This window comes from Dipodomys spectabilis, unplaced genomic scaffold (genome assembly GCF_019054845.1).
Source record: "Dipodomys spectabilis isolate Male_0828 unplaced genomic scaffold, ASM1905484v1 ptg000095l, whole genome shotgun sequence".
Taxonomy (NCBI): Eukaryota; Metazoa; Chordata; class Mammalia; order Rodentia; family Heteromyidae; genus Dipodomys; species Dipodomys spectabilis.
Genome location: NW_024870772.1, coordinates 25,499,103 through 25,521,363, shown reverse-complemented (window position 1 = coordinate 25,521,363; position 22,261 = coordinate 25,499,103). Strand labels below are relative to the sequence as shown.

At 39.8% G+C, this 22,261-nt stretch overlaps 1 protein-coding gene across 2 annotated transcripts in view; it reads right to left on the bottom strand.

The window, feature by feature from the left end:
- Cenpj (centromere protein J) overlaps positions 1-22,261 on the bottom strand; it is a 52,537-nt gene that overhangs the window by 14,635 nt on the left and 15,641 nt on the right. For both annotated transcript variants that reach the window (XM_042685777.1, XM_042685778.1), the window contains 6 exons: positions 20,334-20,630; positions 17,888-17,999; positions 15,616-15,718; positions 13,856-15,485; positions 8,644-8,776; positions 4,918-5,083 (listed from right to left, as the gene is read on the bottom strand). In XM_042685777.1, coding sequence (XP_042541711.1) covers positions 4,918-5,083; positions 8,644-8,776; positions 13,856-15,485; positions 15,616-15,718; positions 17,888-17,999; positions 20,334-20,630 — 2,441 coding nt within the window. The remainder of the gene's footprint in view (positions 1-4,917; positions 5,084-8,643; positions 8,777-13,855; positions 15,486-15,615; positions 15,719-17,887; positions 18,000-20,333; positions 20,631-22,261) is intronic.

Sequence of the window (22,261 nt, the reverse complement as noted above, 5' to 3'; positions counted from 1 at the left end):
CAGTGATATATGCCTGTCATTTCAGCAATGTCAGGAAGCATAAAATGGGGTATCACAGTCCAGGCAGGCAGGAAGCAAGACCCTAGCTCAAAAATAACCAGACACCGGTGGCTCACGTATGTAATTTTATCTACCTGAAAGGCTGGGAACAGAATGACTGACGTTTGAAGCCAGCCCAAACAGAAAAGTTTCCGAGACCCCTTCATCGATCCATTGCTGGACCCAGTGACCGGCACCTATCATCGTAAGCTAGGCATGGTGACCTCAGCAGAGGCAGCTTCATAGCAAATAGTGAAAAAGAGGGACAGAATTATGTCGGGAGAAAACAACAGGTGATATCTGGAGACTGGTGATACGAAGTACTTCCTAGGAGTACTGCTGCTAAGAAAAAGAAAGAGGGCTGTGGGGTTGAGAGATTATTTATTTGTTTGTTTATTTATATTATTTTTTGTGTGTGTGCCAGTCCTGGGGCTTGAACTCAGAGCCCTGGGTACTGCCCCTTTTGCTCAAGGCTAGCACTCTACCATTTGAGCTATAGCTCCACTTCGGGCTTTCTGGTGGCTGATTGGAAATAAGTGACTCAAAGACTTTCCTGCCCAGGCTGGCTTCAAACTACAAGCCACAGATCTCAGCCTCTGAGTAGCTAGGATTACAGGCAACTAACACTGGCTCTCAAGAGGGATTTTTGCTTTAGAAACAATAGTGCATTTGTAACTGATGGAGAGAATCAGCAGTAAATGAAAATGGATTCACATGGAGAGAAAGGAAATGGAGGGAAAAATCAATATGTGAGTCAGGTAACAGTCCCCTAAGGGAGGGCTCAAATAGCAGGGACACAGAAGGTGGAAGAAAAGAAAAAGAGGCTGAGACTAGGGGACTAATGGAGCATGAGGAGAGCTAAAAAGAAGAGAGATCAAAATTTTAAAATGTGGCATGAGCCACTTCAAGAGTGGCATTCAGAGATGATATAATAAAGCTGAAATAAACACTGGCTAATCACTGGAAAATTCATTATTTTATTCTTAATATTTTATGTATACTTTGAAATAGCTTCTAATTTTTAAACAAAAATTACTAGCTTGGCACTGGTGGCTCATAATACTAGCTACTCTGGAATCTGAGATTTGAAGACCGAAGCTCAAAGCCAGCCTGGTCAGAAAAGGCCATGAGACTCTTATGTCTAATTAACTAGCAAAAAGCCTGAAGTAGAGATATGGCTCAAGTGGCAGAGCACCAATCTACAGTGAAAAAGATCAAGAACACAAGATCCTGAGTTCAAGCCTCAGTTTACTTTTTTGTGGTTTGAATACAGGGTCTAACATGCTAATTGTGCCTTACCCCCAGCACTGTTTCCAACTGTCTTAAGAAGTTGCCCAGCGATAGACACAAGATAATATGTTGGAAACGATCTATACAACTTGTGGGGGATGGGGGGATTGGGGGCAAGGAAAGCAGGAGAAAACTGAGGGAAGAGGTAACAAGGTTGAGAAAAAATGTACTCATTACCTTACTTATGAAACTGAAACCCCTCTGTGTACATCACCTTGACAATAAAAAAAGATTTAAAAAAATTTAAAGAAGTTGCCTAATTTAGTATGCTTATGCACAAACTAGCCTGGACAGAGATACTCATATTTAGGTTTTCCACATAGCTAAGGTACATATCGAATCACACTCGGGATGACACAGGAACTCACAAACTTTTTTCAAAGACTGGCTTCAAACTGAAATCCTCCCAGTCCCACTCTCAAGTAGCTAGGGCTAAAGTGTAAACCACTGCATCCAGCCTAAAAATATTTTGAAAAAAGGAAAGGGCTGGCAGAAGGACTCAAGTGATAAAGAACCTTCCTGCCCAACAAGCATAGGCCCTGAGCGCAAACCTCTAGAACTACAAAAATATGACAAAACAAAAAACAGTAGGGAGAATGCTTTCTGTATCTTCTCAACAAAAAAATCATAAAAAAGTTCTTTGGAACAGCTCAACACTTGCCTGACAAGTACAAGACATTGAGTTCAAGCTTTAGTTCCCTACAACATATACACAAACATACATACATTTTAATACAAATTTTAATAAATTATCAAAATCTAACATATTAGCCTTGGTAAACTGAGCATTAACCAAAACATAGTAGAATCTGTCCTTTAAATCTATACATTAACAGAACTAAACATCCTGAGCTAGGCATGACAGCATGTATCTACAATACAAGCCACTTAGGATAGTTTGATGCCAGCCTAGACTATACAGAGACCCTGATTCAAAATAAGAAAAAAAAAATAAAGGAAGGAAAAAATGAAAGAAAAGAAGGAAAAGGAAAGAAAGACCAAACAATAATAACAAAGGCCACCCTGAGCAACAAAGTATGTAGTGAGATTGTTTAAGGAAGCCATACAACATAGGAAAGGAAAAAAGTACACGACAGACTCAAAAGCACTAGTATTTAAAACATGGAAAGCCAGTGGTTCACATCTATAATCCTAGCTATTCAGGTGGTTGAGATCTGAGGATCACAGTTCAAAACCAGCCTAGGCAGCAAAATCTGTAAGACGCATATTTCCAATGTATAACCACCAAAAAGCAAGAAGTGGAGCTGTGCCTGTGGCTCAAGTGGTAGAGTGCTCAAGCACAAAAGCTCAGGGACAGTCCCAGACCCTGAGTTCAAGCCCTAGGCCTGGCACCAAAAAAAAAAAAAGAAAAAAGCAGAAAAGTACTGTGCACCTTACTGAAGAAATGGGCAATAGATAGCCATATGAAATTGACAAGTTGAAATTTTAACTTTGATGAAATCTAACATTACTTTTATTTTTACTAAATATTTTGCTGATCTATTTGTTCTTAGTAACCTTTGCATATGACATAAATATATCTCATATATATATATGTATATATTTATATACATATATATATATGTGTATATCTATATATATATATATATATCTTCCAGGTTTACAAGTTCGTGCGTGCGTTGCTGGTCCTGGAGCTTGAACTCTAGGCCTGGGTACTGTCCCTGAACTTCTTTTGCTCAAGGCTAGCACTCTACCCCACTTGAGCCCCAGCCCCAAGCATAACTTCACGCTTTCTTTTCTCCAACTAACTGGAGATAAGAGTATCAGCCTTTCCTGCACCTGGGGCTGGTTTCTAAACACAATCCTCAGATCTCAGCTTCCTGAGTAGATAGGATTAGTCACAAACCTCCAGCACCAGCTTCAGGTTTACAGTTTTAATAAAAATGCATTTAAGGGTTGGAAGCATGACTCAGTTGATAAATCGCTAGCCAGTGAGCAAAAGTAGTAGGTACCTAGTTTAAGTCCCAGTCTCAGGCCAAAAAAAAAAAAAAAAAGCATTTGTGCCAGGCAACAATGATTTACAGTTATAATCCTTGCTGGTCAGGAATCTGAGATCTGAGAATTAGTGTTCAAAGCCAGCCTGCACTGAAAAGCCCGTGAGACTCTTACCTCCTATTAACCAGCAAAAAGCTGAGAGTGGAGCTGTGGATCAAGTAGAAGAGTGCTAGTCTTGAGAGGAAAAAAAAGCCAAGTGAGACACTGAGTCTGACCCCAACACACACACACACACACACACACACACACAAAGAAAAGAAAGAAAAATACATTTGTTTTGTATTTTCATGCCAATCCTGGATCTTGAACTCAGGGCTCAGTACTATTTCTAAGCATTTTTTTGCTCAATGCTAGTGCTCTACCACTAAAGTCACAGCTCTACTTACAGCCTTTCTAGGAAGTTAACTGGAGATAAGAATCTCATGGGCTTAGCTGGGAGCTGGTGGCTCACACCTGTAAATCCTAGCTACTCAGGAGGCTGAGATCTGAGGATCATGGTTCAAAGCCAACTGAGGCAGCAAAGTTTGTGAGACTCTTTTTTTTTTTTTTGGGTCCGGTTGTGCGGCCTGAACTCTGGGCCTGGGCACTGTCCCTCAGCTCTTCAGCTCAAGGCTAGCACTCTACCACTTGAGCCACAGCGCCACTTCCAGCTTTTTTTTTTTGCTTATGTGGTGCTGAGGAATCGAGCCCAGGGCCTCATGCATGCAAGGCAAGCGCTCTACCACTGAGCCACCTTCCCAGCCCGTTTCTGAGACTCTTATCTCCAATAAACCACTAGAAAACCGGAAGTGGCACTGTGGCTCAAGTGGTAGAATGCTAGCCTTGAGCTGAAGAGCTCAGAGACCGCATGCAGGGCCAGAGTTCAAGCCCCACAACTAACCATCTCAGCCCACCCTACCCCCCCCCCCCCGCCACCCAAGAAAAAAAAAATCTCATGGGCTTTCTAGACCAGGCTGACTTCCAACTGTGATTCTCAGACCTTAGCCTAGGATTATAAGCATGAGCCAGCCATATGCACCCAGATACATTTGTTCTTTTTTCTTTTTTTGTCTTTCTTTCTTGGTACTGTGGATCACACCTAGGATGTTACACCTGTTAGGCAAGTGTTTTGCCACTGCACTACATCCCAACCCCGCATTTGTTCTTTTTAACTGTTATATTCTTATTTCTAACTATGAAGTGATCAAAACTGATTACCTGGCTTCTCATTTTATGTGTCTTAGAAGTAAATACCTAGTTAGTATAAGTACTTTATATTATTATTAATGAACTCATCTAACAGTCTTAACTATGTGATAGGTAAAAAGACTAACAAGATATTAAACATTGCACTGCTCATGGTTTGTTAGTTCATCCATGCTCCTTATGCAAAACTCTAAAGGAAAAAAATGGTATCTTATACTCTTTTAAAAAGACAAGAAAAATTTATCTGATGCAGTCTCAGATTATTTAGTGAATGAATAAACAATAAACTGATATCCAGTTTTTCTCTGACATATCACTCGAATGAGATTCTTCCAAGTCTCACCTTTACACATTTATGAGTACAATGTTAAGAAAGAACCAGCATACCTGTATTTCTTCACGTTCTTTTTTATCTGGAAAAGCCCTTGCAGTTGTAGTGTATTTTTCAAAAACTTTACGCTCCTTTTGTAGCTTCCTCATTTCCTCCTTTTTAAGCTCTTCTATTCGAGCCAGTTCTTTGGCTTTCTGTTGCTCAAAGTCTGCAATTTCTTTCCTACAATGACCAAACCATGTCAATATAATATTCCACACTTAAGCCCGGTATATCAGTGTATACCTATTGTCCTGGCCCTTGGGAGGCCAGGGTAGGGAAAGATCCTTTTAGTCTAGGAGTTCAAAACCAGCCTGAGCAACACAATGGGATGCCACCTCAAAACAAACAAAAAAGGCCAGGCACTGGTGGTTCACATCTGTAATCCTAGTTACTCAGGAGGCTGAGATCTGAGGATCATAGTTTGGAGCCAGCCAGGACAGGAAAGTCTATGAGACTCACAGCTCCAATTAACCACCAAATATCTAGAAGTGGAGCTGTGATTCAAGTGGTAGAGCATCAGCCTTAAGAGAAAAAACTTAGGGACAATACCCAGGCCCTGACAGGCTCCAGAACAAATCAACAGACAGAATAAAGAAGTGAATTCAGAGAACTTCTCAACTTTTCAGTGCCTGTTTCCTCAGCAGTAAAATAAGAATTCTAACGTAAGTCCCACATTCAAAAATTAAATGTTGCAAAGAAAGCTCATCATGGTGAAAATATTATTCATGATTCAAGTGTTCTTTAAAACATGCCAAGCACTGGTGGCTCATGCCTTAAATTCTAGAAATCAAGTGGCTGAGATCTGGAGGGCCATGGGGATCTCATAAAATTTTTAAGTAATATAGTGCAGAATTTTAAATGTTATTGAGTGAAGGGGTTAAAAATAAATCTCACTTGTGTGTGTGTGTGTGTGTGTGCGCGCGCGTGCGTGTGTGTGTGTGCCAGTACTGAGGCTTGAATGCTCTACAATGAACCATGCCTCTAGTCCTCTACAGTTCACTAGTTAGTTGACGATAAAAAGTCTCTTGGATTTGTCTGCCCCAACTGCCAAACTGTGATCCTAAGACCAGACTCCTTAAGGAGCTAAGATTGTAGGCATAAGCTACAAGCACCCAGCTAAATTCTCACTTTTTATTCAACTTTTAATCATATTACTATTTATAGTAAGCATATATCTATATATAACTTAAAAAACAAAGACTGCCATTCATTAAAAAAAATAAACTGCTCTTCAGAATTTGCTTTTTTTTTTTTTTTTTAGTGCCAATTCTGGGGCTTGAACTCGGAGCCTGGGCCCTGTCTCTGACTGTTTTTGCTCAAGGCTAGTACTCTACCACTTGAACCAGAGCTTTGCTTCCATCGTTTTGGTAGTTAATTGGAGGTAAAGAGTCTCATGTACTTTCCTGACTGGGCTGGCTCTGAACAGCAATCCTCAGATCTCAACCTTCTGAGTAGCTAGGATTAGACATGAGCAACCAGCACCTGGCTTAGAATCTATTTTGTTTTTTGGGTTTTTTTTTTTTTTTTGGTCGGTCGTGGGGCCTGAACTCTGGACCTGAGCGCTGTCCCTCAGCTCTTCAGCTCAAGGCTAGTGCTCTACCACTTGAGCCACAGCACCGCTTCCGGCTTTTTCTGCTTATGTGGTGCTGAGGAATCGAACCCAGGCAAGCACTCTACTACTGAGCCACTTTCTCAGTCCCTCAGAATCTGATTTTTTTGTTGTTGTTGTTGGTCATGGGGCTTGAACTCTGGGCCTGAGCACTGTCCCTCAGCTCTTCAGCTCAAGGATAGTGCTCTACCACTTGAGCCACAGCAATACTTCCAGTTTTCTGGTGGTTTATTAGAGATAAGAGTTTCATGTTTTTCCTGTCTGGGATGGCTTTGAACGCAATCCTCAGATCTCAGCCTCCTGAGTAGCTAGGATTACAGGTGTGAGCCATCGGTGCCTGACTCAGAATCTGATTTTTAAACACACCTCAGAATACAAATAAAATATTGAATTTCCTTGTTACATAGATTAATACTTGTCTATCATTCCTTATCTAGATTCCTGGGGTCATTATTTTTCAGGTTTTAGAAACAAAATAGAGTTCTAATGTCAAGGAAGATTCTAGAGTAGGAAACTCCAGGAAATGGTCCTCCTACCAATCAGCTACTAAGCTGCAGAAGCTGGAAGCACTAGAAGACTTGTGCTATCCTAGGAAGTACTGACAGAAGAAAGGCTAGGAATATGGGAACTTCAGTACTGGCATAGCAGCTACTGTCCCCTAGCCCCAAACCTGTGGCAGGCAGACAGGAGAGACCATGGGGTGAATCCTAAGGCACCTCAGTGGTGCCATGCGGAGCAAAACTCCAAGCTGACCAGGATTCCCTATTCTAGGAAATGCTTGTTGAAAGAATTTTAAAACACACAACAGATCTTGAGGTTCAAGGTAATGGAATCAAAGTTACTAGCACTCACCTGCTCCTTCACCAACAACTAAAGCAACAGGTGCATTCTCAGGTAAGTGACCATGAGAGAACAATAGAAATAAGCAGAAAATAAGCAGAAGAAAATCTTGTTTGATCAAGAGATCCAGGAAAACAGTATAAGAGAAACAAACTATCCTGGCTTCTACCATCCTGGCTTCACAGCTGGTGGTGGGAGGAGTGAAACCAAGCATCAATTTTCAACCCAGTCTACCCTTGCTTCCCCTACCCCTCAGAAACTACCTGGATGAAGCAGGGAAGAAAGGCCCTGGCATTCCTTAGCCCTGCTCTACAGCTAAGTAAACAAACCCACAATGGCAGCAGAAAGCAATGACCACGTCTCACTCTCAGCACACCTGCACATCTACTCCCTAACCAGCTATCCCACACCATGTCTGACCACACACTGCTGACAGGACTGAGTATGAGCACCCACAGCAGTACTGTGGTTCCCACTACTACTTCTCCCTGAAAGGCACCTAGGCCCACATCACTTTCTAGTCAAAGGATAGATACTTCCCTCCATAACTACCAGTGCCAATGGTGCCTCAGGCCCTCACAAGTAAACAGTGCCAGGCCAGGAGCTTGGCTCAAGAACAAGTTCCTGGGTCTAATCTTCAGTACAATGAAGAAGCAAAAGGAAAGGGAAAGAAGGAAATAACAAGTAACAACAATGTCTGAGCAAACTATCACCTGACAGAGGCCACCAATCCCATTACAAAAATTCTCACATAGCCAGGCACCAGTGGCTCACACTGTAATCCTAGCTACGCAGAAGGCTGAGATCTAAAGATCGTGGTTCAAAGCCAGCCGGGGCAGGAAAGTCTGTGAGACTCTTACCTCCAATAAACCACTAGAAAACTGGAAGTGGTGCTATGGCTAAGTGGTAGAGCGCTATCCTTGAGCTGAAGAACTAAGGGACAGCTTTCAAGCCCAGAGTTCAAGCCCCACGCCCAACAAAAAATAAACAAATAGACAAAGGTCTGAAACACACAGGTAATCCTGACTACTCACGAGGCTGAGATCTGAGGACTACAGTACAAAGCCAGCACAGGGACACAAACTCAAAACCCTTATCTCATATTAAATTACCAAAAAAGCTAAAAGTGAAGCTGTAGCTCAAGAGCCAGTGTTGAAAAAGCTAAGTGACAATGCCCAGGACATGAGTTCAAGCCCTAGTACAAGGACAAAAAAAAAAGCCTTACACATTTTAGATGTAATCTTAGATGTAGTCATTTCAGTTTTTTCTCAACTCATGGATGGAAACTTACCTCAGCTTTTCCAAGGCACTTTCTCGTTCAATACGAAGTTTAGCCAAAGATGTGTTCTCAGTTTTAAATTTTTCTATTTCTGTTTCCAATTCATTAATCTTGTCTCTCAAAACCTGAGATGGAGCACTGTGACCTATAAAGACCATCAAAAGTGAACTACACCAAAGGTATTGCAATAACAAAAACACTATTAATACTAAAAACCAAGAATACAATAAATTTCTGTGCTATATATTATAATACATTAGAAAAAAAACTTCAAATCAGAGAAAGGAACACATAAAAATGAAATTGAAGCCAGGAGCTGGTGACTCATGCCTTTGAGCCTTAGCTACTCAGGAGACTGAGATCTGAGGATCACAGTATGAAGCAAGCCCAAGCTCGTCCAGGAGAAAAGTTGAAGAAATTCTTTTTTTTTTTTTTTTGGGGGGGGGGGGGGAGTCCAGTCTTGGAGCCTGAACTCTGGGCCTGGGCGCTGTCTCTCATCTCTTCAGCTCAAGGCTAGCGCTGTACCACTTGAGCCATAGCGCCACTTCCGGCTTTTTTCCTTTTGCTTATGGGGTGCTGAGGAATCGAACCCAGGGCCTCAGGCAGGCAAGGCAAGTGCTCTACCACTGAGCCACCTTCCCAGCCCTGAAGAAATTCTTTATCTCCAATTAACCACCAAAAAGTCAGAAGTGGAGCTGTGACTCAAGTGGCTGAGCACCAGCCTTGAAAGAAAAGCTAAGGGATTGTGCCTAGGTTCTGAGTTCAAACCCTAGTACTAGCACTAAATGAATGAATAAATAAATAAAATTGGTCTAGCTTTCTCTTTGGATAAGTCTTAATAATATACTTAATTGTTTTTTTTGTAAGTGATCATAAGAATAGGAAATTTGGCTTTTTAGCTTCATAATGTCATTTTACTAGCATGGAGGTGGACAGTTATCCAAAGAGAAAGCACAGAGGAATAAAGGGTGAACAAATGAAGCAACAAACAAATGAAGTACTTACTGGACACTATGTCGAAAATTAACTATAAAAATTGTGGGTGATGCTAGGAGGGGAAAACTGGGAGAGAGTGAGGGAAGGGATGACATTGTCCAAAAAGAAATGTACTCTTTACCTAACTTTTTAAACTGTAATTCCTCTGTAAATCAACTTTATAATAACAAAAAATTAGAAAAAAGAAAAAAAAATCGGTCTAGCTTTCCAAACAAAAAAATTTAAGAATTTAACTTAACAAAAGATCAACATTACAGATAAAAATAAATTATTCAAATCATTTTTTTGTTGTTGCTCTGGTTCGTCATGGGGCCTGAACTCTGGGCCTGGGTGCCGTCCCTCAGCTCTTCAGCTCAAGGCTCTACCACTAGAGCCACAGCCCCACTTCTGGCTTTTTCTGCTTATGTGGTGCTGAGGAATGGAAACCAGGGACTCATGCATGCGAGGCAAGCACTCTACCACTGAGCCACCTTCCCAACCCCTCAAATCCATTTTTAAAAGCATATTGAATGAATAAAACTGGGAGCTGGTGCTCATGCCTATGATACTAGCTATTCAGGAGGCTGAGAAGAATTTCAATTTGAAGCTGGCCCAGGCAGAAAAATATGTAAGACTCTTGGGCTGGGAAGTATGGCTCAGTGGTAGAGCGCTTGCCTTGCATGCATGAGGCCCTGGGTTCTATTCCTCAGCACCACATAAGCAAAAAGAAAAAAGCCGGAAGTGGCGCTGTGCTCAAGTGGTAGAGCGCTAGCCTTGAGCTGAAGAGCTGAGGGACAGCGGCCAGGCCCAGAGTTCAGGCCCCACAACTGGACCAAAAAAAAACCAAAAAGCAAAAAAATATGAAAGACTCTTATCTCTAACTAACCAACAAAAAGGCATGAATCAAGTAGTAGAGCACCAGCCAAGAGTTAAACAGCCAAGGCAGAGCTAAAGGCCCTGAGTTCAAACCCCAGTATCAGCAGAAAGAAACAAACAAAAGAAGAGAAAAAGGGAGAATGACAAGGAAGGAGAAAGAGAAGAAGGGAGGGAGGGAAAAAAGGAGGGAAAGAAGAAAGAACACAGGAACATGAACAATTTATAAGATACCTAAATGGATAATGAACTCCAAAATCAAAATTGCCCTTCACTGCTAACATAAAAAGTATAAGGTCAGCATGGTAAAGCATACCTATAACCTCAGGATTCCCAAGGCTAAAGGATTGAGAGTTCTAGGACAGCTGAGGCAACATAGGAAAACACTATCTCAGTTAAAAAAAAAAAAAAAAAAGCAAATTGATATATTCCCCCCTTTATCCATTTTTCCTCAGTACAGGGAGATTGAAACTAGCACCTTGTGCATACTAGGCAGGCACATTTTACCACAAAGCAACAAACACAGCCACTCCTGCCTTATCAAGTTTGCTATCTAAGTGCCAGTGCTTACACCTATAATCCTAGCTACTCATGAGACTAAGATCTGAGGATCACAGTTCAAAGACTGTCTAGGCAGGAAAGTCCACGAGGCTCTTATATTCACTTAGCCACCAAAAAGAACACAGAAATCGAAGCAATGGCTTGAGTGGTATAATATTAGTCTTGAGGAAAAAAGCTCAGGGACTACACTCTGATCTATATCATAAAGTATGAAGCAAATCATTATCATTTTCTAAATATATAGGGGAAAATGACTGGAAGGAAATAAGTCAAAACAGCATGCAATTACCTTTGAGAAGTTTAGTCAAAAAACTTTTGCCTTATTATAAGTTTCCAAACTTTTTTATGTGTGATACTGGAGTTTGAATTCAAGGACTCATGCATTCCCTTAACCTTTTCACTTAAGGTTGGCTTCAGTAGCTAGGATTATAAGCATGAGCCACTTGCTACCAGCTTAAGCTTCTAAACTTCCCACAAATATTACTTTTAACATCAGAATATTTTTAAATAGTTTAAGTTACAATTTAAATTTAAATTTTAAAATATCTAATGTTTTGCTTGGTATTCAGAGTTCATATAACAATGTAATAGAAAGGAGTTTTTCAATATGAATTTGAGAAGTCCATAATATCAATTGAATACTACACAGCCATAAATATAATGAGGCAGATGTGTATACTACAACAATTTAAAAGTTTCATCATTAGGTACAGGGCAGTATTTAAAAGGCACATTTTCATTTTATGAAGGAATTACATATTTTCATTTATACTTTATGTGTGGGAGCTTAGAATATGCAAATAAAATGAATGATAATGCTACCAGTAAGGGGTCTAGGGAAGGATAGAAACTTTTTTTTTTTTTTTTGCCGGTCCTGGAGCAACTTTTGCTCAAGGCTAGCACTCTACCACTTAAGCCACAGCGCCACTTCCAGCTTTTTCTGTGATTAATTAGCCATAACAGTCTCACAGGTTTTCCTGCTAGTGTTTGTTTCTAACTAGAGATCTCAATCAACCTCCTGAGTAGCTAGGATTACAGGCCTGAGCTACTAACACAATGCCCACATCTTTATTTTGCTCAGTTTTGATTTTTTGCAATCAACCACAAACAAAAAATATTAAAGTAACTTTTAAATTGCATGTCATTTTGAGTAGTGTTATTAAATGTCCTACTGGGAGCATGAATCCATCCCTTTGCCCAGAATATTCCCACTGAAAACACTCCTGTCCACTAGTCACTAAGAAGTCACATTGGTCACAGTATCACAGAGGCTGGGTGAGGGAACCCTAATTTTACCTACTAATAGCCCAAAGTACACAAGTAATGGCAGTGATAATTTAGATATGGCAAAAACAAGCCACACTGGTTCCTTTATGCAAAAACTATGTAGGTATAAAAAACAAAGCTGAATATGAAGGTACATGCCTGTAGTCCCAGCCACTTGGGAAGGTGAGGCAGGATATAGCTTGAGCCTAAGAGTACAAGGACAGCATGGACAACACAGCAAATACCCTATTTTTAAAAAAATACAGGGCTGGGGCTGGGAAGGTGGCTCAGTGGTAGAGTGCTTGCCTTGCATGCCTGAGGCCCGGGGTTCGATTCTTCAGCACCACATAAGCAAAAAGAAAAAAGCCGGAAGTGGCGCTGTGGCACTGTGGTGCAAGTGGTAGAGCGCTAGTCTTGAGCTGAAGAGCTGAGGGACAGCACCCAGGCCCAGAGTTCAGGCCCCTCCCCCACCCCAAAAAAAAACATGAAAGATTTTATTGGGCCGGAAAGGTGGCTCAGTGGTAGAGTGCTTGCCTTGCATGCCTGAGGCCCTGGGTTCGATTCCCAGCACCACATAAGAAAAAAGAAAAAAGCTGGAAGTGGTGCTATGGCTCAAGTGGTAGAGCGCTAGTCTTGAGCTGAAGAGCTGAGGGACAGCGCCCAGGCCCAGAGTTCAGGCCCCACCACCAGGCCCAAAAAAAAAAAAAATACAGGGCTCAGTACTATCCAGTTTCAGGTTTTCACTGGGAATGTAAAAGGGAACTGCTATACTGTATTTCCTCTTGGTCGTGTTTACAAGTTAATGCACGTGGTTAAAAAAAAAATTAAGTGGAGGTAGGCCTCAGTGGCTCACGCCTATAATCCTAGCTACTCAGGAGGCTGGGATCTGAGGACTGCAGTTCAAAGCCAGCCAGGGCAAGAAAGGCTGTAAAACTCTTATCTCCAATAAACCACCAGAAAACTGGAAGTGGCACTGTGGCACAAGTGGTAGAGCACTATCCTTGAGCTGAAGAGCTAAGGGCCAATGCTCAGGCCGAGTTCAAGCCCCATGACTGACAAAAAAAAATTAAGTGGAGAAAGAAAGAGTAAAAAAGTGCAGCAGTAGAGCTTACTGGATACTGATGATCATGGAGAATACCACTCATGGAGAGAGATGGGAGGGAGAGACTGGGAAAAAGAAAAGGGAGGACACTGTACAAAAGGAAATTACCTGACTCATGTTGTTGTAATCCCTCTGAATATCACCTTTATAAATAACAATAAAGTAAATAATTTTTTAAAAAGTTATGGAGCTACAGGTGTAGTTCAGTTATAGAGTAGACTGCCTCAACAATAGCAAAGACAGGACCCTCTCCCACTACCCCAAATAATAAAAAGGAAAACCAGAAAGGATATCTCATCGTAATCTCTTATACTAGTGCCCATTACATTATTCAGAACTACAAAATAATCTACAAATCCCCTATTAATTTCTACTGAGTAAGGTGCCAATAGACTGATAAATGTTACATTTACAATGTTCTGATACATATTTATAATGCTGACTGACCTGGTGGCTGGTCTTGACTCCTGTTTAACTTGGGTTCATTGCCTACATGTGAGTCTGATTTTGGTTTTGGTTTTAAAGATGGAAAGAATTTCATCATCAAACTGGACGTAGGAGGGGGACTTCTGTTCCTCCCGGACTTGCTGAAGTCTTCTCCTTTCTTCACTGGTGCAACTTTCCTTTTTATTGTTTTCTCCAGGACATGTATTTCACTCTTATTAGGGTAGTGTGTCTGGGGTGTCCCATAAATGGCTTCATCCTCAAGAATAACATTATGTTTACATGAATTCTCCCCAAGCTCAGTCCAAGATCTTTCATCATCAAAATCAATTTTACTCACACTTAGTGATAAAGGCCTGTTTGAGGGGTCAGACACTTTAGTTTTCAGGCTTTCTATTATGATAGACTCATCACTGCTATAATCTTTATCCGACAAATCCAGGTCAACATCCCTCCTTTTATCTTCCTGACTTCTTGTGTCCCTAAAAGGCCCCTTACCATCACAGACTTGAGGACTTTCTTCTCTATTACTGAATCCTCTTTCTCTATCCTCAGTGGATGGTATCATGGTAGCATCAAGCTGCTGCTCAGAATCAGTGCTACTATCACTGTTTCTAACACCTTCATCATCGCTTACATCCCAGCAATTCGGGTTTTCACAAGTGCTCGTCTGGAAGGCTTTCCCGCTGATTTTACAAGACAATTCTCTCAAACCATCAGGTAAGGATGCTGAACCAAGTGGTCTGGCTGGGACCTCACATTCATTCTCACTCTCATGTGCAGCTTGCTGGCCAGAATCTTCACCGTGGTCACTCTGACTATTCACATTTGCCTGATGTATCTTCTCTTGCTTTACATCTTTGACAGGGGTTGAAGACATCCGGTGACCTCTGCAGATCTGCTGATCCCTTTCTAAGATTTTCAGTACAAATGAGGAATTGCTAGAAAATGAAATTTCATCTGCAGCTTGTTCTAAAAACAAAAACTCGTCTAACTCCAAATTTTCCTTTACTTTTTCCTGTTCCCAATTCTCCATTTTTTTCTGAAGAGAAATGTCAAGTAAGGAATCAGACGCCTTCATAGTCTCACCTATCAAACTTTTAGAAGACACACAGCTCAGCAGTCCTGATGAAGGAGAAAGTTTGTCTTTCCCTTGTGTCTTATGCCATACTTTGGAATCAGCATCACAGGGTTTTGTGCACTCTGGCACATTTTCTTTATTAGAGTCAGCTTTTTTTTCTGATTTGATCTGGTCTCTCAATTGCCCATCACATTTCTTCCCTATCTGGATTTTCAATCCTGATGGAGAAAGACTTTTCCTGTTACTATTCCTAGGCACTTTTGGTTTCTGATTAAGTATGACAGGACCAGTCTTGGCTCCAGCTTTAGTGTCCTTCTTAATGCTAGAGTTCTCTGCACACAGTTCTTTATGGATAAGAGCAGTTTTCCGCTGGAACTGTTGCCTGTCCACTTTAAACACATGCAACTCCTCTGAAGTGCTCTGATTAGGGACCATATTTTCTTTCCCTTTTTGAAACTTAGATTTAGCATTAGTAAACCTGGCTAAACCTTCTCCTCGTTTTAAGAATGGTCGTTTGGGTTTTGCTTTCATTAGTGATGGTCCTTCTGCTTCCTAAAACAAAAGGACAACATTTTGAATGAATTCTGGCATATTTAAGTAATCTCAGTTATTTTTAAGCAAGTTGTAAGTAACTCTCTAAAACATTAGGATAATTTAATTAAGTAGTACAAATGCTGCTAACCCTTAGCTGCTTTTGCTTCAGTTCTTGTTCTTCCAGTTGAATTTGTTCTTCTAAGTAGTCTTCAAAGGTCTGTTTCTTTTCTCTAATGGCAGCTTTAATAGGCCTAATATAAAAAAAAATTAACACACAAATCACAGTGTACAAATAATTTACACTCCATGTCTCCTAAAGAAACTTGTTACTACACTAAATACCAACCATTTAGGGGGCTGGGAAGGTGGCTCAGTGGTAGAGCGCTTGCCTTGCATGCCTGAGGCCCTGGGTTCGATTCCTCAGCACCACATAAGCAAAAAGAAAAAAGCCGGAAGTGGCGCTGTGGCTCAAGTGGTAGAGCGCTAGCCTTGAGCTGAAGAGCTGAGGGACAATGCCCAGGCCCAGAGTACAGGCCCCCGACAGGACCCAAAAATAAATAAATAAATAATAAAAACCAACCATTTTCAGTCAGGGACAAGGACTTTAGGATGCAGCTCAGTAATACAGTAGTCCATGCTTAGCATGCACAAGACCCTGGGTTCAATTCTCAGCACACACAAAAAAAATGTTTAAAGCAAATCAAGGGTTAGGACATAGTTCAAGTGATAAAACACCTACCTAGCAAGTGTCTTAAGTGCCTTAAATTCAAACCTAGCACCATCAATTAAATAAGGATTGCCCTAAGTTCAAAGCCCAGTCCCAATAAATAAATAAAGCAATAATCTTGTAATTTTTTGTGTGCCAGTCCTAGGGCTCTAACTCAAGGCCTGGATACTGACTCCGAGCATTTTCACTCAAGGCCACAGCTCTACTTCTGGCTTTCTGGTGGTTAACTGGAGATAAGAGCCTCCCAGACTTTTCTGCCTAGGCTGGCTTTCAACTGTGATCCTCAGATCTCATCCTCTTAAATAGGTAGGCTTACAAGTATGAGCCACTAGCACCTGGCACAAATTCTCTTTTAAGAATTGAATGAAAGCTATACTCCCCTACTACCCTCCAAAATGCAAATATATTTTGCACATGGTTTAGGAATACTCAGAACCCTTCTGAAGTCTATTATTGACTTTAGATTCATATATTCATATATAACTTCAAAACATATCATAAATTAAATATGTATTTTTAAATTAAGAAAGGTCCTTTGAAATGTAAGTGAAGCCACAGTCTCTACCTCGGCATAGTAGTGCATAACTGTAATCCAAACACCCAGGAAGCTGAAGCAGGAGGACCAAACGTTTGATGCCAGCCTAAGCTACATATTATAATAAATCATTTTGCCTCATGTAATATGTGTTAAAATACAATTTTTGTTGTTAAAATATATTTTTACATATACTAAAATATTCAAGTTAGGCATCAGTGGATCACACACGTAATCATAGCTACTTAAAGAGATTGAGTTCCAAAGGATCAAGGTTTGAAGCCAGCCTAGGAAGAAAGTCTGAGAGACTCCATCTCCAAAATAACTGGTAAAAAAAAAAAAGGCTGGAGGTGTGGCTCAATTGGTAGAGCACCAACTGAACAAGCTAGCCCAGTAAGCAGAAGGCCTGAGTTCAAACCTCAGTTTGGGCAAAAAAAGAAAAGAAACTGGGAAGGTGGCTCAGTGGTAGAGCGCTTGCCTTGCATGCCTGAGGCCCTGGGTTCGATTCCTCAGCACCACATAAGCAAAAAGAAAGAAGCCGGAAGTGGCGCTGTGGCTCAAGTGGTAGAGCGCTAGCCTTGAGCTGAAGAGCTGAGGGAAAGCGCCCAGGCCCAGAGTTCAGGCCACGACCGGACCCAAAAAAAAAAAAAAAGAAAAAATTCAATATGTAAGAAAATAATAACATTTTTTAAAGATACTTTTTCTTTGCCACAGCATTTTTAACTTCTGTTACTTAGAACACATATACAATCATAATTTACAAATAAAAGCAAGTATGAGATTCTGAGATCTAATTTTCTTCTCATCCACAATGAAGCATAGTCTGACCTCAAACTCACAGTCTCCCTACCTCAGCCTCCAAAATATAGGATTACAGGTGTGTGCCATAAATTCTGGCTGAAGAAACATCTGGATTGGTTGTCCACAGTGAACAAAGTTTACTCAATCCTCTAATATAATGGGGAAAGTTAACTTGATTGACATATCTCTCTACCTCCCACTGTTACTGACAGTATAGAGAAGGTTGTGTCATCAACATGCTTGCAAACATACAAGTGAAAACAAGAAAAGTATGTATCTTTCAAAGAATGTACTTAACAATAAAGGGTAGGCATATTAAGCTGGTATGTTTCTTAATACTTTCCACATAAATAGTACCTTTCTTCAATATTAAGCACTTCTGAGGAGTCACCATTTTTTTTTACATTTTTATTATTCCTTTCCTGACTCTCTTCCAGCATCTTCTCCCAACATGATGAAATACTTTCTCCTAGGATAAAAATTAGAAACAATTTAGTTCAAAAAAGGCAAATAGCCAGGCGCCAGTGGCTCACGCCTGTAATCCTAGCTACTCAGGAGGCTGAGATCTGAGGATCATGGTTCAAAGCCAGCCCGAGCAGGAAAATCCATGAGACTCTTATCTCCAGTAAACCACTCAGAAAACCGGAAGTGGCCCTGTGGCTCAAGTGGTAGAGTGCTTGCCTTGAGCTGAAGAGCTGAGGGACTGCCCAGGCCCAGAGTTCAAGCCCCACAACAACAACAACAACAACAACAAAAAGTCAAATAAAAGACATGAGACCTTTACACATTACTATACATATTACATATATACTTAATACATATATATGTGTGTATAAAAAGTAATGCTAATAATGTAGCTCACTTACCTACAAGGCCCTAGGTTCAATAGGAAGAAAGGAAAGGTAAAAGGAAGGGAAGAAGAGAAGGAAGAAGTCAGGGAATAAAGGAAAAAGGGAAGGAAGGAAGAAAGGAAGGAAGGAGGGGGAGAGGAAGGGAAAAATAATACATGTCAAAAACTTTAGAAAATTGAGGATTTCTTTATATGATAGAGAAACTATAATCTACCAATTAACACAGCTGATGTTCTTCAAAAAGTAAATAAGGAGGCCTCTAAGAGTGAATAAAACAAATGAGTTACAACCACAAAATGTAATATACAAATCTGACTAAAGCCTGATTTAAAAAAAATATTTTAAACATACTTTTGTAAGACAGGTATAGTGGCTGACACCTATAATTTTAGCTACTCAGGAGGGTGAGATCTGAGGATCTCAGTTCAAAGCCCATGCAGCAAGGTCTGTGAGATTCATATCTCCAATATATCACCAAAAACCTGGAAGAGACTGGGCTCAATGGTACAACAGTAGCCTGGAACAAAAAAAAAGCTCAAGGACAGTACCCAGGCCCTGAGTTCAAGCCCCAAGATGATACACATACACGCAGATTTTTGTACAGATAATGGTTTAAATATTAAGAAATTATGATTAGCTTTCTCAGGAAAATAATTATATTATAGAATTACAGAGGAATTGTTCTAATTTTTACTTGATACATGATAAAAATACTTGGAATGACTAGGCCTTCATATTACTTTCAGAGAAAGGGTTTGGCAAATAAGATAGACAAGAAAGAGGTTTATAAATCTATATAGATACATATTCATAAGGTAAATAAAGCAAAATGTACATAATGATTGCAATGGTCTTCTAATTTTTCTGGATATTTGATATTTTCCAAAATAAAAGGTTAAAGAGTTACATAGCATAAAAATGACAAATACATCTGAGCTTTCTATATCAGTAAATTACCCTTAAATTAGGAATAAGGCATTATGCACAAAAGTATTCAATGCTAAACACTAAGTACATATGTCTTTTATGTTATTCATTTTGTTCATAACAAATTATTCAAAAGCATACAGATTAAAACACAATAAGATGAAATTTTAATCTTAGGTAACTAGAAACAATGTTGGCCTTACACAAAGAATACTAGATTCTAATATACTATTTGACAGATCGCATAATGGTGATAACTATTATAACATGGCTAAGAAATCTACAGAATATATAGCTTTATAGTAATAAAAATTTTCCATATTGAGTGTGAAAAGCATACAATTATTATACATATTCATGATTACAACAAGATAAAGGAAAGAGGGAAAACAGGCAGGAATACTTAAGGCTAGCTAGGGGGCGTATCTCAGTGTAAAGCACTTGCCTAACATCCACAAGACCATGTATTCAAGCCTCAGTAACATATTCACACACACACACACACACACACACACACACACACACACACACACACACACACACACACACACACACACACACAAAGAGAATACAGAAGAAATGCCAAGAACGCCATCTGTTTGTACCTCAAATACTAAACACCAGGTCTCTGGCAGGAATGTGCTAGATGCTGAGACTACAAAGGTACCCAGAAGACAACCTAAGTGTTTGGACAAGAAAGTATTTCTTTGATGAGTGGTAATTCTTTCTACCAACCTTAAGGCATCATCACTTCAGTTAACCTAAAATAGTTTTTAAGTTCTCAAAGAAAAAATGAATGACACATACAGAACCTGTTATTCCCATGCTACCTGCAAAGTCTAAAGTCAGAGCAAGCTTTTTTTTCTCAAAATGTCAAATTCTGATCCAGCTCAGGATCCATTCATCAGTGACTAAATAGCATGAGGAACCTTGTAATTAAACTGCAAAGGATAGGGGGGAGAAAATACAAAGACTGACTCTTGCCATGGGACAACTTTGTGACCCTGTTAAGTTAAAAAACTCACCTACAGAATGGTTATGGTTTCCTTCCTTTGAATCATTCTTTTTTACAAGCATCTCTTGATATTGTGACTCATAAAACAAATTGGAAGAAGTACTTTTCGAAGTTGAGATCAAATCTTGTTGAGAAGCTCTACAGAAGTTGCTTTGCTCATCAGATAAAATGCTGGAAGCCTGTGGTTTGTCTTGGCTTTGATCCAAGTAGACGAGTGATGGTAAGAAGGGTGTGGTTTTCTCTACAGGAGCTGGATTTTCTGCAGATCTGTACTTCTGGCTCTGATCCTCAGGCAGTAATAGCAAACCTTACAATTGAGAAAAATCAACAAAGTTGAGCTCTTTCCACAAGTTTCTCTCTCATCTACTGGTAACCTCCATATCACTAAGTATTCTCCAAGATGATATTATTAGTTGGGGGGAAAAAAGATGCATAGGAAACACATGGGAAGTCATTTTACCAAAGAGTTACTGCCCCAATCACTTATCTACCTTATCCCCAGCATACAAATAAAACTAAAAAATCAGGCAGAGACTCACATTGTCTCAGTTTCAACCTTTTAATCCCTATCTTCTGAACAATTTGTTGAAAAAAATGGGAAGTATGCATAAATTACACTCCCTGCAAACCAAGAAGTGTCTATGTACCAAAACTACAAAAATGGAAGTATGCATAAATTACATCCACTGCAAACCAAGAAGTGTCTATGTACCAGAACTACAGGCTCAACTAGCCACTTCTTTCAAGGAATGTCACTTTTATTTGAAAGACTTGATGACAGAAAATCTATTATTTAAACCTGGGAATTTGGCAGAAACAGTAACTTCAAAACAAACAGTTCATAGTATTTGTTATTAATAATAAAATCTGGCCTTGAAAATAAAATTAGAATTCTGAAAAATATATCCATCACCATGAGCTTCACAGTTTCACAATATTTCAAGACTTTTGAGAAAAGTAGTGATATTAATGAGTTAGATTTTTTTTTTGGCCTGTATAATGAGATAAGTCAACAGTTTGAAGACCTATATAACTTAAGTCAGTATTTTCCAAATGAGTAATATACCAAATCATGTATAAACTATCTTTCCAAAATATCAAAATATCTATTTAATAAAAGTACTATTAGTACTCTATATTAGTACTAATATTAGTACTCTATATTAGTATATCTATTTAACAATATACTATTTAATAGTACATTAAAAGTTCATTAATATAATTTTAGATTCCATACTAGGTACATCACTGAAAATGACTAAGTGTTGAGTTAAAGTACAATATAGGGCTGGGAAGGTGGCTCAGTGGTAGAGTGCTTGCCTTGAATGCATGAGGTCCTGGGTTCAATTCCTCAGCACCACATAAGCAGAAAAAGCTGGAAGTGGCTCTGTGGCTCAAGTGGTAGAATGCTAGCCTTGAGCTGAAGAACTCAAGGATAACGCCCAGGCTCCATACCAACCAAAAAAAAAAAAAAAAAACTGCAATATAACTTGAGAAGACTAAGAAACATGAAAATCTCCTGAGGATATTGTTTTGGGTTGTTTTTTGGTTTTGGTACTGGCCCTGAATTCAGGGCCTGGACACTGTTCATGTTCTTGGTCAAGTCTGGTGCTCTATCACTTGAGCCATACCTCCACTTTCAGAGTTTTAATGGTTTATTATAATAAGAGTCCAAGGACTTTACTGCCCAAGCATAAGCCACCAGTACCTGTCTCTGAATTCTTTTAATCCAGATATTAAAGATACTGAGAGAGAAAACAATACTTCTCACATTTTTGTTTAGAAAAGGATATTGTTTGCCAGGTGCTGGTGGCTCATGCCTGTAATGCTAGCTACTGAGACCTAAGGATCTCAGGTTAAAGTCAGCCCAGGCAGGAAAGTTCTTAAGAGCCTTAACATCAATTAACCAGCAAAAAGCCAGAAATGTGTATGGCTTCA